General features: G+C 60.4%; 1 protein-coding gene across 1 annotated transcript in view; it reads left to right on the plus strand.

The window, feature by feature from the left end:
* The window catches only part of CPLX1 (complexin 1), a 34,140-nt gene extending 23,451 nt beyond the window's left edge, over positions 1–10,689 (plus strand). The window contains exons 3-4 of the mRNA XM_044267999.1: positions 2,148–2,323; positions 8,701–10,689. Coding sequence (XP_044123934.1) covers positions 2,148–2,323; positions 8,701–8,898 — 374 coding nt within the window. The 3' untranslated portion in view covers positions 8,899–10,689. The remainder of the gene's footprint in view (positions 1–2,147; positions 2,324–8,700) is intronic.
* Positions 10,690–12,323: the final 1,634 nt, after the last annotated feature.

Consider the following 12,323-nt stretch of genomic DNA (forward strand, 5'->3'; position numbering starts at 1 on the left):
TTTTAAAGAGGATTTTATTTGTTTGTTTATTTCAGAGTGTGTGAGTAGAGGAAAGACGGGGGCAGGGGAACAGGAGGGGGAAGGCATCTCAAGGAGACTCCGTGCTGAGATCATGACCTGAGCTGAAACCAAGAGTCAGATGCTTGACTGACTGAGCCCCCCAGGCATCTCCCCCCATTCTGCTTGAGTACACCAGACTCTCTCAGGAGGGAGGAAGAGCAGTTGGTCACTCTCACTTTAGTGTGAATTAGCGAGTTCAAGAGGGAGGGTTACAGAAAAGTGGGACTTGGCACTGTTCGGAAAACTGTAGCTGCTCCCTGGACTGTGGGGTTCGCTCCTGCCTCCTCCACACTTGCCAGAGACGACTGCCACGCAGGAGGCAGAGAGATCCTGCTTGCTTCTCTGGGCAACTACTAGCAGAGTGTAGAAGTGACTCTCCTCTATGACCTGCTTTTCCTTGAATCACTGGCTTCATATCGGCTTTATCAAACTGGGCAGGTGCTTCTGAAAACAGACCCTGAGGTTTTAGTTTTCTGTTAGTCCGGATCTGTGCCAAATGCCCAGTACAGGAGGGCTCCCTGACCTCACAGTGACATGGTGGCCTTGGCACCCCACACTCAAGACGCTGTGGGAGTTTCTAGCAGCTAGGAAGGCCCACAGCGGGTGGGCATGGCCCGGCCTGATGAACGTCTAGTTCTCAGCCCAGAACACTCAACCAAAGAGTTGTTCTTTTTCTTTCTCTCTCTTTTTAAAGATTATTTATTTATTTGTTTGTTCATTTATTTATTTAATAGAGAAAGAGAGAGAGATCGCACTAGCAGGGGCAGCGGCAGGCAGAGGGAGAAGCAGACTCCTGCTGAGCAGGAAGCCTGAGGTGGGACTCCATTCCAGGACCTAGGATCAGAACCCAAGCCGAAGGCAGACGCTTAACAACTAAGCTGCCCAGGCGTCCCCCCAAGAATTGTTCTCTTGCCATCGACAGTGAGTGGTCTTGCAAACGACTTCCTCTGCTCACATGGTTGGGCTCAGTCCTTAGTAACTGGTGGGGACAGTGTATGCCCAGAGAGCAGTCGGAAAGGGAGTGTCTCCAGGCTCAGGACTGCACAGACCTATGCAGGAGCCGAGGAGGATGACCGTCTGGGAGAGCCAAGATGTGGAGGTGGGGACTCAGAACCCAGAGTTACTGAATTTAGGGAGAAGGGGGCAGTACGGAGTTGGGAGGGGACCCTTCTGGAGGGGGGCAGTGACATTCGTGCCCACCTGCATGGACTTGACTGAGGGGGTTCTGTGCATTTCCACCTCACGGTTTATGGCCAAGGCATGGGCGCAGCTGCCTGTGCAGCTGTGGGTCATCACGGGGTTGGAGGCCAGAGGCCAACAGAAGGGTGTGCGGAGGAAGCATGCAGGCGTGATGGGGACACTGCCTCGCTCCTATTGACCAAGCAGGGGCGCCCCAAGGAGCTGACCGCCCCTGGCTGAAGTCCCCCCCACTAACACCCCCCCCTCCCCGCTCCCGACAATGCCTTCAATGTGGGACGGCTCTGCTCCCAGGAGCCATGGAAGGGCCGGGCTCGCCGCCGTGCCCGCTGAGCTGGAGCGGTAATTACATGTCTCTGTCCTGTGGGCCGAGTCCCAGAGGGCGTCCGGGGATGTTTGTTGTTGCCTGTGAATCAGGAGCTCATGAGAAAAGTGGTGGCTGGTGCGGCAGAGAAATTAGGGCCTTGGTGCTCCGACATACAGCCTCCAGCCGAGCCCCTGCCCGTGAGCCTCTGGACACCTCGGCCCCGGGCTGCTCCCCAGCCAGGTGTTCATGCCTTCAGACCAGCCTTCCACCACCTTCTGGAGGCCGAGCTTCTGGACACAAGACCCGGAGCAGACATGCCAGCCCCGGCCACACAGACACGGCCACACATAGACGGGCAGACACACACATGTAATCACACTTCCCTGCCGGCACAGACCTCCTTCCTCCCCCAACGCGCACAGGCCAGGCTTCCCTCTGGGTGGAATCCCCCAGAACCGGCAACGGCCAGCACCAGGAGGGAAGGAGCAGAGATGGAAGGGACCCGAGCCTGGGGCCTGGACCCTCGGTAGGCAGCAGCAGCTGACAGGGGAAGCTGGCCTGACTCACCACTCTCTGTCCCCAGGGGCCACAAAGGACATGGGGAAGATGCTTGGAGGCGATGAGGAGAAGGACCCAGACGCAGCCAAGAAGGAGGAGGAGCGCCAGGAGGCCCTGCGCCAGGAGGAGGAGGAGCGCAAGGCCAAGTATGCCAAGATGGAGGCCGAGCGTGAGGCCATGCGCCAGGGCATCCGAGACAAGGTGGGCGCGGGGCACAGGGATGATGGGACTCTGGACAGGGCACCCCACACCTCACCCCCCTGGACCAGGCCTCTCTCCACCTACTCCTTGGCCTGGTTCCTTGAAACAGACCTTTGCTTGGTCCACTCCCAAGCTCCGAGAGGTAGTGCAAGGGGACGGGAGCAGGGCAGAAAGGTCTGCACACCCCCAGGAGCCCATGTCTGCCACACAGGCCCGCCAGAGTTAGGGCTCACCCTGTGGGACATCAAGTCTTTCCTGCTCTCCACAGTGGGCCTGGGTCCCCTCCTCATGGCAGGGTCTCCCAGACTCTCTGGGCCCAACGGTGGTTTCTGCAGGAGAAAGCCTCCTATCTGGCTCCTCCTGGAGCTGTCCCCTCAAACCCCCTCCCCAGGCCTCTAGGGAGACACCCCCACCCAGAGTGGGTAGGTGCCGGGCTGCCCAGGGAAGGGGGCTCTCAGGCAGGCCCTGGGTGGGGCAGTCATCAGGATTAGGGGAACGCACCTGAGCAGCCGCAGAGGGTCCTCATAGCTTCTGAGGTTCGCAACAGAGCGTTGGGGGAAACGGGCCTGTAGACTGAGGTCTGGCCTGGGGGCCTTGGGCTGGCAACCACAGTCTTTTTTCTGGGGATCATCGGGGCTACCTTCCCCAGCAAGTGCGGCAATGAGTGAAAGCATTGTGCCAGGCACAGACGGGGCAATCGAGGCCCAGGGGGGAGGGTGCAAGCGAGGCTGAGCTGGCAGCAGGTCACACACTCAGCACAGTGCTGGAGCACAGGGGGTCCGTGCCCCCAAGGGCATGTCCACAGCCCACCCTCTGTGGCCCACCCAGCAGCTGGGTTGGAAGTGTGGGAGAGAGGGCACGTGCTGGGGGAGCTGATCCAACCCAACCTGGGGGAGCCAGGCTGGGGGCCGGGTGAGGAGATGGGGCCTTCCCCTGGGGACCTGGGAGTCCACCCAAGGTCTTCAAGGCCACCCTGTCCCCAAGCTCCCACCTCCATGAGAGCTGCCTACAGCCTGGCAGTCGCTGGGTCCAGGTGCCTGGGTAGGAGACTCGGTGGGGGGTGTTGCCTTGCTGGTTCCTTCCTGCCCTTCACCCCGATGACCCTGGCTCTGGGTTCTGAGAGAGGCATTCCCAGACGCTGTAGATAAAACCTGAGGGACTGGGTCTTCTCAGGAGATGTCTGTGGTCCCTGGCCCTGGACCATCTGGGATGCCCAGGCTGTTGGGTCTAGAGCCCAGACCCTGGTATCTTCCCACCTGCCGAGTGCTGCCTCAGTGTACCCAGGGAGGGCCATCCCCACCCATGAGGTAGGAGCCAGGCCTCCCAAGGTGGGGTGGCATAGCCGGGCTGCACATCTCTAGGCTACACGGGGCCCCCACATTGACAGGGGTGGGGGACCGCAGACCTCAACATCCCACCACTCGGGATACCTCTTCTGGGGAGCCCCAGAGAGCTCCAGCTGGTTTTGCTGTGAGAACCCCTGACAAGCACCTGCTGCCTTCTGGGTCAGGCAGCCCAGGCTGGGAGGGGTCATCCCTGTAGGGGTCAGGAACAGGGGGATGCTGCAGAAGGGGAGGAATCAAGAGACAGAGACAGATAGATGCCCAGGCAGAGAAGGCTGGAGCAGCTGTGCTCTGAAGCCTGTCTGTCTCTCTGTCCATTTGTGCACTCGGTGATGGGTTCTGGGGGATCTGCCCTTGAGCCTCACAAAGACGTCACAGTGTTTGGACAGGGCTTGGAGCCCTGGGGTGTGCAGTGGGGGCGTCTCCCCCATCAGGAGGCAGATGCCAAGTGAACCCCTTCCCCTGAGCCCCTGCCTGGCCTGCAGGGACTCTCACTGTTGGTGAGAGATCATGAGCTCAATAGGCTCCAACTCATTTTATCTTTAACATGGAAACCCCTTCTGTCCCTCCTCACTTCAGACTGCCCCTGGGCTCCTGTTTCATCCCGGGCCCCAGCCCCAGGCTTGTGCTGACTTGCGCCCATTGCGCCTGGGCCTCCTTGGGTCCATGTTGCCAGTGCCCCAGGGCCTTTGCTTGGTTGCTTCTCCCTGGATGTCTCCCGAGGCTCCTCCCTCCCCACTCCACCCTCCACACAATCCTCCCCCACTCCTGCTTTCTTTTGCTCCCCAAACCTACTTTGATCTGACCCACTCCTATTTTTCACTTGTTTGCTGTCCATTGCCCACCCCCACATGGCTGGTGGCAGCTTTGGCTGTTTGTGTCTGGCTCTGTACCTGTCAGCTAAAACAGAGCCCAGCCCAATAGGTGCCCTGCCAGAGAGTGAGTGAGGCAGTGGGTACTCGAGTGAGCATGAGCTCAGGGTCCTCTTCCTCCTTGTGGGGATCTGGTGGGAACTGTCATAGAAAGAGGCCTGGGGGAAGTGGGAGGTGCCTCCTCCATGAGAGCAGCAGGTGTCCCGCTGCTCCATGGACAAGCAACACTCAGGGAGCTCTCCCAAGGATGGACTCCGTCCTCCAGACCCCAGGCTTGGGGTGGCTCTGTGGAGAGCCACACCCCTTGGAAGAGCCTCAGGACCCCCTCTCTCCCCACATGAGCACCCCTATCCGGGATCCCCTTGGCTGGGTGCCTTCAGCTTCTCTGCCACCCCTGGAGGCTGGGTCTCGCCCCTGCCCAGTGGAGGACTCTTTCCCGTGCACATCTGGGTTCTGTTCCCATGGGCCCAGTGGGGCACGGTGGCATCGGCTGAACCCAGGGGCAGGGGTCAGAGCACCAGGGGCTCTGACCTTACCTGCCAGCCTAATCATTCTTCCAGCTATTGTGGGATTAGATAGGATGAGTGGGACTGTCCCCAGAGGGTCCACCTGCAGGGAAGGCATGGGTGTGGGGACACCTGTTGGGGTCCACCTGGACACCACAAACTCCGTCTGCAAGGCAGGAGCCTTTCCTGTGTGGCTACAGAGATAAATGAGACCGTGGTCACCTGGCCAGGAACTGGGTAGGGGGTAGTGCTGGTGCTGGGCAGATGGGGACGATGGTCAGTCCCTCCATACATGGGTCAGAGGCAACTCAGGAAGGGGTCTGACATGTTTTGGATGCTGGAGCTCCAGAAGGCCCAGGCTGTCCCAGTGCCACCATTCCAACCTCCAGAATGTGGCCCCTCCTATGAGCTCCAGGGCCCTGTGAAAATGGAGGAAGCTCAGAGTCCGAGTGGAGGCTGTGTGCTGATGGTGTGGGGTGCAGGGCTGGAGCTGACCCCCTTGCTGAGTGAGTGAGGGCAGGGCACCTGCCTGCGTGGGGGGATCCCCTGTTCCCCACTGTACCTATAGCACCATTGAGTCACCCAGCCCCCAGGTCCTGCCCCTGAGAGGTCTGCCACTCAAGGCCCCTGGGTTCTCTGCAGAGCCCTCTTCCACTGGCCCATGTAATCACTTTTTTCCTCTTCCCCACAGGTGGGCATCCCTGAACCCTGTGGCTCCCCCAGGTTACGCTCTCTGACCCCCCAGGCACCAGACGTGGCTTCCTCCAGTCCTCCCCTGGCGCCATGTACCCCTAGGCTTCCCGGGGGCTGGTCAGAAAAGGAGCTGCTCAGTCCAGGGTGGCCCCCAGATGGGTGGGAGGGGCCATCAGTGGTGGACATAGGGGCCAGGGTCACGTATCCTCTGGGGCACCCAGGTCCCTTGGCGACCTCATCCAAGGAAAGCAGAAGCAGCCTTTTAGGATGTCTCACTTTAGGGCTGGTGGGCAGAGCTTCCTTCTCCCGACCCCATCGCCATGAACCTATGAGACTGACTCACCTGTGCTTATTTGCCTATGTGTTGCCTGGTTTGCATATGCATTTCCTGATTTGCATACTCACCTGGTTTGCATGCCCACCACCAGGTTTGGAGACCCTCAGCTTTGAGCCACAACCACCCTCCTCCCAGCACCATGCTGGTGGATCCCAGACCACCGGGTCCCCCACATCCCCTTGGGATCACTCAAGGCTTAGTCTGAGGTTTGTGGTGAAAGTAACAAGCAAATATGTGATTGCCGATTGTCTGTTGTTTGGGAATGTTACAGATGCTCACTTAATTAGCACCAGGCTCCTCCCAGCCACTGGGTGTGCGGTGGGACCCTGCCATCTCCGTAGTTGGTGTGGAGGCTGGGCACCTCCAGCGGGTACCTGGACTGTCTGTAGCTGGACATTTGTGTCTGGAGCAGCTCCCAGCCAGGTCCCACTGGAGCCCAGCTCAGGAGTCCCTCCCCTAACATGGTGACCTTTAGGCGGAGCCCGGGGACCTAATCCTTGGAATGACTTTGAGTTTTACTGGAGTGACTGGGCTGGGGTCCAGGGTCTCCTTTGGGGGCACCAGAGGGGACAATGCAAACACAGTGCTGGGCCAGAGCCTGCCTCTCCAGACAGGGAGATTCCTCTGCTCAGCTGCACTGTGTGCTCTTGCCATAGCATGCGTGTCCCCTGAGCACAGGTGGTGAGCGTGAGTGCAGGCTCCTGGGCCCGGCCCCAAGACTGACCCCCCCAGCACATGAATGTTCCTGCCGCGTGCATAGCCGTCTGGCTGGAGAAGTCTGCTGGAGTCTGTGTTCCTGGCTGGAGGGAAGCTCTGGTCTGACCTAGTTTCTGGCAGTGTCTCTCTCCCCTGCCCACGTTCCACCCCACAGGCCTCCAAGCCACATGTCCTTCCTTCCCCTTCCAAGCCTAGGGGCCACTCCCTCCACCAGGACTTTGTCCCAGAGTGGTGACCCAGGGAGAGGGCATGAGCTCCTTGTGCAAGGGAGTGCCTAGTGTCTGGCCAGTTTGTCACACTCTGTGCCTTTGTCTGACCTGACATCAGGGCTCAGTAGGAAGGGCCCTCTGGTCCATGTGCCCACTGCCCAAGGTGTTCTCTGGGTGTCCCCAACAGCCCCGCATTCCTCTCTCTGTCTGGCAGGCGCCCAGTGAGGCCCTGGGCTGTGCTGTGGTCACAGGGAGCCAGAGAGCATGGCTTCCTCCTCTGACCTCTGCTGAAGGTGGCCATCGATTCCCCCATGCCTGAAGCCACCAGCAGGCTCAGGGAGCAGACAGAGGCAGAGGTTGCCGTCCGTGTCTTCAGCAGGCTGGGGTTAGGACACAGCCAGTTCCCCTGAAATCTGGAAGCAGAGGGAAGGTCCTTCTTGGAGAGTCGGCACTTCCCTCCTCCCCACCAGCCCCAAAGCAGAAGATGGGCTGGCAAAGAAAGATGAGTGAGCAGTGGGGTCAGTCCACCCCCTGGGCAGAAACACCTTCTCCCCAAGGCCGGTGATCATGCCTGTGTGCTTCCCGGTAGAAATCTGGAGTCTGTGGATAAACCCTGCCCCCATACACTGTCCCCAGTTGTCCCTCTTTACCCATATTAATGCTTCAGCTCCTGTGTGCTCATGTGTGACTCAGAACCTCAGACCTGCCTAAGGGGTACCCTCTTTCCAGCTTGAGTGGGTCCCAAGCTTGGCCCATCAGAGAGACGTGAGTCCAGCATGACCCCACCCAGTTCCCACCAGCCCTCTTGGTGACCAGAGGCTCATCTTCCTCAATCCTGTGGGGCTAGGATGGTACAGTGCTGGTTCCTGCAGGGCTAGTGGTGGGCCTGGGGGTACGGAACATGTATTGGTCTCTTTGAAACTTACTGTCTCAGTTCTAGAGGCCAGAAGTCCACAATCAGGATGTGGGCAGGGCTCCCTCCTTCTGAAACCTGCAGGGGAGAACCCTTCCTCATCTCCTGTGGCTGCTCCGGGCAGTGCTCAGGGTCCTTGGCTTGTAATCAGCCTTTCTCCACTTTCCTATGGCTTTCTCTGTCCTTGTTTTTCTTCCACAAGGAAACTTTCCCTGAATTTAGGGCCCAGGAAGATCTCCTTACCTTAAAAACATCTGAAAGGCCCTATTTCCAAATAAGGCTGCATTCTAAGGTTCCAGGTGACATGAACTTTGGGGAGACACCATTCTACCCACTACGGAGGGGAAACTGGAAATGGGGGCCCAGGGGTGCCCAGGAGTGTTGGCTGAGCACAAGCCTGGGTGGGGCTCCAGAGCTGCCACTGTGCACAGTCTGCTGGCTATCCAGGCCATATGGGGAGATGGGCCAGGCCTGAGGTGTGAGCACCCCTCACCTGACTGGGGACCTAGGCTGAGTGGGCCTGCCAGCCACGGAGCAGTGGGCTCTTTACCAGCCAGCTCCTGGACCACAGCCCCTGCCTCCCGGGAAGGCGAGGCAGGATGGCAGCGGGGAGGGCTGGGGCTGGGGGTGGGGCAGGGGCACCGATAGGGACCGCCCCCCTGCTTCCGCCACAGCGCCACAACAAGCCCCCCCCCCCCGCCCAAGCCCGGCTTCCTCTGTCGCCGCACACTCCGTGGGGGGCTGGGACACCTGCTGACCCGGCTGCCCCCCTCTCCTCCCCACCCAGTACGGTATCAAGAAGAAGGAGGAGCGCGAGGCGGAGGCCCAGGCCGCCATGGAGGCCAATTCAGAGGGTAGCCTGACAAGGCCCAAGAAGGCCATCCCCCCGGGCTGTGGGGACGAGCCAGAGGAGGAGGACGAGAGCATCCTGGACACGGTTATCAAGTACCTGCCCGGGCCACTGCAGGACATGTTCAAGAAGTAGCGACCCTGCGCTGGACGGCAGCCTGCCCGCGCCCGGAGCCCCCAACCCCATCGCCCCGACCTCCCACTTAGCCCCTGCCCGTGCCCTCCGGAGGCCCCTGAAGGGATGTCGGGAGCAGAGTGCAGCCCCCCAACGCCAATATAAGCCATAGTCCTAGATTTGTCAGCCCCTATCCCCCTCACACCTCGGGAGCCTACGCGCCTCTCACTCCCACCCTCTCCCAGCACCGCCATCACCACCGCCCCCGGGGGGAGGGCCGACTGCCCCTCCCCTGGACCCCTGCGGTCTGTGCTGCAGGGGCCACACCCCCCTGCCCCCGGGACCAGCCCACGTGCTCCTCTGGGTTGGACCCTCCCCCAGAGCCTGTGAAGTCCCTTACTGCTCCCGCCCTTCACATCCACCTCGCAGTGCCCAAGGCCAGGGCCACCGAAAGGGCCAGCATCTCGACCAACCCTGGGTGCGCAGTCCATGCGTTGGTGGGCGCTTGTCCGGTCCCAAACTCAGGAGCACAGCCATAGTGGGGGGAAGGCGGGCGTGCAGGCTGGGAGAGGAGCTGGGAGGGGCGAGCAGCCTCACACTTGGGACAGGGGTGGGAAGACCCCCATCCCTGCGGTTACACCTGGGCTGCAGGATCTCTAATCTTCCTGCTGAAGGTTGCCCACCTCCACCGGCCCCCCTTCACATTCATTGTCCATCTGTCTCTCCCTGTCCTTCACTCTCCCTTCTCGGCCCCTCCTCTGGAAGGCTTTGCTTCTTAGAAATACCAGGACACGATTCTCTTCTAAACTGAGGGAAACAAAGCAATAGGCCTAGGGGGAAATTTCTCAGACCCACCCCCCACCTGCCCTCCCCGCCCAGTGCGGAATACACGCTGACCCTCACACACCCCTGTAACTCTGCCCCGGAGTTCGGAGTCCGAGGGCCCGGCCACCCGCCTCCCTGGCTGCCCCCTCTGATCTAACCCCTGGAGGCTGCTCTGAATGGGGGGAATCCCCTGCCGCCTCCCTCTGCACCCCGCCGTCCTCCCCCACCCCCCGCGCTGGGAGGAGACGCAGAGCCCTCGCAGGAGTGCGTGCATCTGGAGAGGAGTGTGGAGACAAAGGCCGCCCCTGGCCTCTTCCGCAGGGTGCAGGCCCCCCGAGGTGGGGCCTGCCAGGAGGCCTTACGATCGGTGGAGGCGGAGTCTGACGGGTACCACCGAGGGCCTCCCGAACCTTCCTTGTTCCTTCATCCTTGTTTTCCTTTGCATCACGATCTGTTGAATCTCAGGTAAATGAGGTCTTACGTGTTTGGGGAGTTTCATCGTGACAGAGCCCGTTGCCTCGGTGCTCGGGCCCCTTCCTGTCCCGATCACTAATTCATGGTGTCCACGTGTTGCGGGCCCGGGGCACGGCCCCCGTCGCTCTTTAGAGAAGCCATATCAATAGACCGCAATACTAACCGCGCGCCCCTGCTCTGCGACGGGAGAGCGTGTGCCCGCGCCCCCGCGCCGCCCCGCTGCGCCCCCGCGCCTCCGGCGTCCTCCTTGACTCCTCCTGGTCCCACGTCTTTTTTAAATGCCTGTTTTCACACTTGGAAAAGCCAGCTCTGAGCAGACAGGGCGTTGTCTCGTAGAAACCCCGCATCCCGTTCCCAGCGCATGGGGCGCCCGGAGCAGCTGAGCTTAGCGTAGACTGTGGGTGTCGTCCGTTCTTCTGTCTTTGCGCCTGCGCCTCCTCCTGCATGTCGGGGGCCGTCGCGTGTGTAGTCTCTGGATGGAATCACAGCCAATAAAACACCACAGTGATTTCATTCCGTGTGGCCCTTCTCTCCCGACTCCTGATCCTGCCTAGGCAGCGTGGGGTCCCCACTGGAGGGGCTGGACCCTGCTGGACAGATCTACTTCCACGTCCTGCCAGATAGGAAGCACCTTGCCCTGTCACTGGGACAACAGCAGGGTCTCACCACCACCCTGACCCAGATCACCCCCTGCTCTCTAAGGCAGCCCTAGGGTACCCATCTAAGAGGCAGACCCACCCCTTTGGGTTCCTTCCTTCCTCTTCCCTGCCCCCTCCCTCCATGAATCTCCCACCTTCACAGACCCCTTGACAGTCCTTGCCTTCCCCACAGATATGCCAGGCCCTTGAGGGTCCAGCTCCTACTGTGCTGGGCACACTTTTGGCCAACCCCCACCACCCTAAACTCCTTCACAGCCTCTAGTCTGTCCTGTGGTGGCTGTCGCCTCCCTGTGTCCTTAGGGAGGCCTCTGTGCCCTGCGGGGGCTCTGGGTCCCACACCCCACCAGGGAAGCCTGCCTCTCTGGGCCAGGCTGGGTGAGGTGCCCATGGAACCCTGGGCACCCTGACCCGGCCCAGAGAACGGCCTGGCTCTCTCTCTCCTGGGCCCCCACCCATGTCCTTTCCATCCCCCAAGCCTACCCCAAGGCACCATAACCACGGTTCTGCTTGTAACCCCAGAAAGGACGCGTGTGGCCTCTGCCTCCCCCCCGACCCGGCCTCTCTCGAGGGAGCAAGTCTGGGTCATCTGTCTTCTGTGATTCTCCTCATACTATTGGCCAGAAATACTTTCAGTAAAACCTGCCCAGTCTTGGCAAGTAGAAAGAGTGCCCTCACCCCCTACCCCTGCCTTCTGCACCCCTCACCACACAGCTGTGCTCTGTGGGTAGCTCCAGAGCGGCAGGCCTTTGCTTCTGCCTCAGGGACGGGTGATGTCAGCAGAGGGGGTATATGAAGACCTGCCTCTGGGGAGATGATGGCCCCCAGCCCCGTGTACCGCCCCGTGTGCCTTTTGGCTCCTGAGGAAGGAGCAGCTGTCTGTCCTTCCTCCCTGGATCCACAGCACTGACAGAAGTCTTTTCAGACAACTCTGCGGCTTTCAGCTTTGCATTCCCACCACAGGATGGCCACTCGTAGGAGGGCACTGAAAACGGCACCCACCATTCAGCTTCCACTCCCCCCACCACCCCAGCCTGGCGGGGATGAGGCTCAGTCCTGAGCAGCAACCTGGATCTGCTGGGTGACGTGGCACACCTTCCCTCTGGCCAGCCCCTCCCAGCAACCTCAAGTGATGGAGTCTAAGGACTCCAGGTAAAGCACTTGCTCAGCTGATGTTTACTCAGTCCCTATGATGGGCCAACCTCAGCTTTATGCACCAGGGATAACTGAGGTCCCTCCCTCCTGGAAGTGATTTTTCCAGTGGCAGGAGACAGATGATAAACAAAAACATAAATCAAGTGGTGATTTCTTCTGTGGAGGAAATTGAATGGATTAAGGGGGCAGAAAGGATGGTGAGGACCAGTATTTCGCCTCTGAGGAGGTACAGAGAAGCCCTCGGGAGAGGAAGAGGGAGCTCTGTGGGACTCCCATGGGAGAGCACTGCAGACAGAGGAACAGCCATGCCCAGGGCCCTGAGGCAGGAGGTGCCCT

Source organism: Neovison vison, chromosome 11 (genome assembly GCF_020171115.1).
Source record: "Neovison vison isolate M4711 chromosome 11, ASM_NN_V1, whole genome shotgun sequence".
NCBI classification, from domain to species: domain Eukaryota; kingdom Metazoa; phylum Chordata; class Mammalia; order Carnivora; family Mustelidae; genus Neogale; species Neogale vison.